The sequence below is a fragment of the Zea mays genome, chromosome 3 (genome assembly GCF_902167145.1).
Source record: "Zea mays cultivar B73 chromosome 3, Zm-B73-REFERENCE-NAM-5.0, whole genome shotgun sequence".
NCBI classification, from domain to species: domain Eukaryota; kingdom Viridiplantae; phylum Streptophyta; class Magnoliopsida; order Poales; family Poaceae; genus Zea; species Zea mays.
In genome coordinates this window covers 34,242,262-34,246,365 of record NC_050098.1, presented here as the reverse complement: position 1 = coordinate 34,246,365, position 4,104 = coordinate 34,242,262, and the positions used below count along the sequence as shown (strand labels likewise).

The window sequence follows — 4,104 nt, the reverse complement described above, 5'->3', positions numbered from 1 at the left end:
CAGACATTAACATAGACTCTCGCGCGCAGATATATTTTAGGTCGTTAAGTTACTTTTCGATATGCAAACGATTGCAGAAAACCCACAAACAACGTGTAGTAGTAATATATACAAATATTTTTAAGGAAAATTTCGCAAATAATGGAGAATATGTATCAAGATTTTCATACGTCTTTTCGAGGGCATGCAATGACGCGACGCAGCTAGCTTCTGACCGAATCTAATTTGGCCTCTGACTAATCTTTGCACTTCTCTCACAGGAACCTACGAGAGCTAGTTAGTAGTAATTATATTAAACCAGGCGTCGTAGACAAACTTGCATTGCGTTGCGTGTAGCCGTGTATATATAAGGCCTTGGGGATTTGGGTGGATAAAAGCACTCTAAGAAGACACACACACATATATATGGTTGCATATATTGCCTGCCATAGAGAGAGGGAAGTTAATAACAGTAGTACCGACTGAGAAGCACTGCACGATGAGCAAGACGATGCTTCCCATTGCAGCAGCCCTCTTTTCCTTCTACGCAGCTGTGGCCCTGCTCGGAGGATCTGCAGGCGGCCAAGCGGCGGTGGTCGAGCACACCTTTGTTGTGAGTAGAGAAACGCATATATGCCCTTGTGCTCTCGGGCATGCATGCAACCGATCGAGATCGATTTTTCATTTTCAAGATTCTTGAGTAGCTTCTGCACTTGTCTCTTTTTTTTAACCTCTTTTCAACTGAAATGAAAGCTTAACTTTGATAGATCTCTTTCTCTCTCTCTTTTTTTTTAACCTCTGGACACCTGGTGCATATGCATGTGACTGCTTAATCACAGGTAAAGCAAGTGTATATCCGACACCTCTGCAATGATACGCTGGCCACTGTGGTCAACGGTCAGTTTCCAGGCCCACCGGTAGAGGCCACGGAAGGGGACACGGTGATTGTGCACCTGGTCAACGAGTCGCCCTTTGAAATAACAATTCACTGGTACGTACGTGTGGAAGCTTGAGTGGCGGCGAGCTACTACCACCAGCCAATTAAATTAAACCAAGCATTATCCGGTCACGTAATGACAATAATAATTAATTAATTAATTAATTAATTAATTAATTAATATTACAGGCATGGCGTAAAGCAGCGCCTGACGTGTTGGGCCGATGGCGCCGGAATGGTAACGCAGTGCCCAATCCAGCCCAACTCCACGTTCACCTACCGTTTCAAGGTGGACGGGCAGGAGGGCACGTTGTGGTGGCACTCCCACGTCTCCATCCTCCGGGCAACCCTGCATGGCATCATCATCATCCGCCCCAAGTCCGGCTCTTACCCATTCCAGAATCATCAGCCTCATGTGGATGTTCCCATCATCATAGGTACGTACGTACGTACGTCCATTCCAGCTATGCATCTCAAGCTCTGAACCAAATGAATTAAACTGGCAGGTGAATGGTGGCAGAGAGATTTGATGAAAGTGGACAAGAACTTCTCCAATGGCGGCTCGTTCAGTGATAACCCCGCTGGGGCGACTATCAATGGAAAACTTGGCGATCTCTACAACTGCTCCGGTATCATTACAGTATATATATATGTATAACCAAATTGACCAACATTTTCCGGCCATGAAATTGAAAACTTGTGCATATATGCAGGCGTCGTAGAGGACAACTTCGTTCTCAACGTGGAGCAGGGGAAGACGTACATGCTCCGGCTCGTGAACGCGGCGCTCTTCTCCGAGTACTACTTCAAGGTCGCCGGCCACAAGTTCACCGTGGTGGGCGCCGACGCCAACTACATCACGCCGTACACCACCGACGTGGTGGCCATCGCGCCCGGCGAGACGTTCGACGTGCTCATGGTCGCCGACGCCCCGCCCTGCCGCTACTACATGGCCGCGCTCGCCAACCAGCCGCCGGCGCCGGACCCGCAGATCCCGGTGTTCGTATCCAGAGGCATAGTGCAGTACGCCAACGACGACACAACCGGAGCCGCGGCCAGCGGGTGCAGAGACGGCCGCCCGCCTCCCATGCCGGAGATGCCCGACCAGCACGACACGACCACGACGTTCCACTTCCACGGCAACCTGTCCGGCCTGCCGACGCACCCGCTGCTGCCGCAGCTCCGGGGCCGCGTCGACGACCGCCTCTTCATCTCGCTCGGCAAGGGCACCATCTGCCCAGGGGACAGGCCGTCCTGCAGGCGGGGAGGCGGCGACGAGGCCGAGGCCATCGAGGTGGCCTACATGAACAACGTCTCCTTCCGCCTCCCCGAGAGGATGTCCATGCTGGAGGCGCGGCAGTACGGCGGCAACGCCGGCCTCGCCGTGCAGGAGCTGCCGGCCAGGCCGCCCAGCGTGTTCAACTTCACCGACCCGGCGCTCATCCCTGTCGGCCCCGGCGTGCCGCTCGAGAAGATCGAGGCCACGCGGAAGGCCACCACGGTGCGCCGCTTCGCGCACAACGCCACGGTCGAGGTGGTGTTCCAGAGCACGGCCACCATGCAGAGCGACTCCAACCCCATGCACCTCCACGGCCACGACTTCTTCGTGCTCGCGCAGGGCCACGGCAACTACGACCCGGCCAAGCACGTCAGGACCTACAACCTCGTCGACCCCTTGCTCAAGAACACGGTGCAGGTGCCCAGGCTTGGCTGGGCCGTCGTCCGCTTCGTCGCCGACAACCCGGGCGCGTGGTTCATGCATTGCCACTTCGAGTTCCACATCGCCATGGGCATGGCCACGGTGTTCGAGGTGGCCAACGGAGCCACGCCGGATGACACGCTGCCCCCGCCGCCGCCAGATCTTCCCAAGTGCATACCACACAAGAAGGAATAATAAGAAAAATACAGCAGCTTAAGGCCAATACGTACGTAATACGGTAGTATATTTATTATTATTATTATATTCGAGCAAGTTTGCAGAAGATGATGGACACTATATTTGAAAAAGAAGATCCACGCTATGGCTGGTTAAGGCATCTTCCATTGGAGAAAATGCTATTGTATTAATCACCTTATTTTTGACTAATTCTTGTGACGACCAAGGTAGTCTAGTTTTGAATAAATTGATTACTGCTTTGTTGAGACAGAGACGGACACAATTCTAGGCCACCACGAAAGGCTGATGGCGGAGTGATGACTGTTGGTGTGAAAGAGAACCTCACCTACTTGGTGGAGGTTGCAAGGGTATTGGACGAGTTAAGGGGTAGTTTGGAGACTTAAATGCTCTTGGATTCTAATCTTTTTTTGGGTGAGCAATATCAGGAGGTGTCATTTGAATAACACATTTAGTTATTTATGGGCCCTTTCTATAGATAAAGGGAGGATGGCAGAGTTGTGGTTGTTGGTGTGAAGTGAATGGGTGACTGGGTGTAAATGAGAACCTCACCTACTTGGTGGAGGTAGCACGGGCATTGGGCAAGTTAGGGCATGTACAAGCATATAGAATGTGTTTGGTTTGGCTTTTGCCCCCTAAAAGCCAAAAGCCTAACCAAAAGACTGGATCTAGAAATCAGTTTTTTTAAAAGCTGATTTTCTCGCAGTACAAAACTAAAAACACATCTGAATCTGCTTTTTGCAGCTTTCAGATGAAAAGGTTAAATAAACTAAAAATACATTAGCTCGGGGTGGGGGTCATATGAACATCGTCCATAAAGTGAATGGAGTAATAATTGGATTTTTAGTTTATGTGAAAGGGTGAAATAATAAGTTTGTGTGAGATATGTTGTGATTAGGCTAAACCTAACTATATTTCTAATATTTCTAATTCTAGCTTGAGGTGTGGTGCTTATCCAGAAATGGACATTTAGAAATCTAAAATATTTGGATTCATATCTGCTGAAACTTGAAGCATGGATATCTATATTCATACCCATTTATAATATGAATATCAAAACATAAATTCGTTTTTCATTATTTTTCTTTATCTTATTCTAAATCTGTCGATAAAAAGAATATAATATCAAATATTTATTTGTATTTACGAAGAACAATGCATAATAAATTTATTCTAAAATTTTATTTTCCATAATTATGGTCTAATTATTTAATTTCAGTATTATTAAGATGTATTGGAACTATTTCGTAGCATATTTATAAGTAACCTTTAACATTCATTTTGTACCATTAAT

General features: G+C 48.1%; 1 protein-coding gene across 1 annotated transcript; it reads left to right on the top strand.

The window, feature by feature from the left end:
* The first annotated feature begins 480 nt into the window (after window positions 1-480).
* On the top strand, window positions 481-2,981 carry LOC100191779 (uncharacterized). Its single transcript, NM_001137204.1, is given in 5 exon segments — window positions 481-592; window positions 819-970; window positions 1,106-1,353; window positions 1,423-1,545; window positions 1,630-2,981. Coding segments are annotated over 5 exon segments (1,806 nt in total). The 5' UTR covers window positions 481-490; the 3' UTR covers window positions 2,811-2,981.
* The last annotated feature ends 1,123 nt before the right edge of the window (window positions 2,982-4,104 follow it).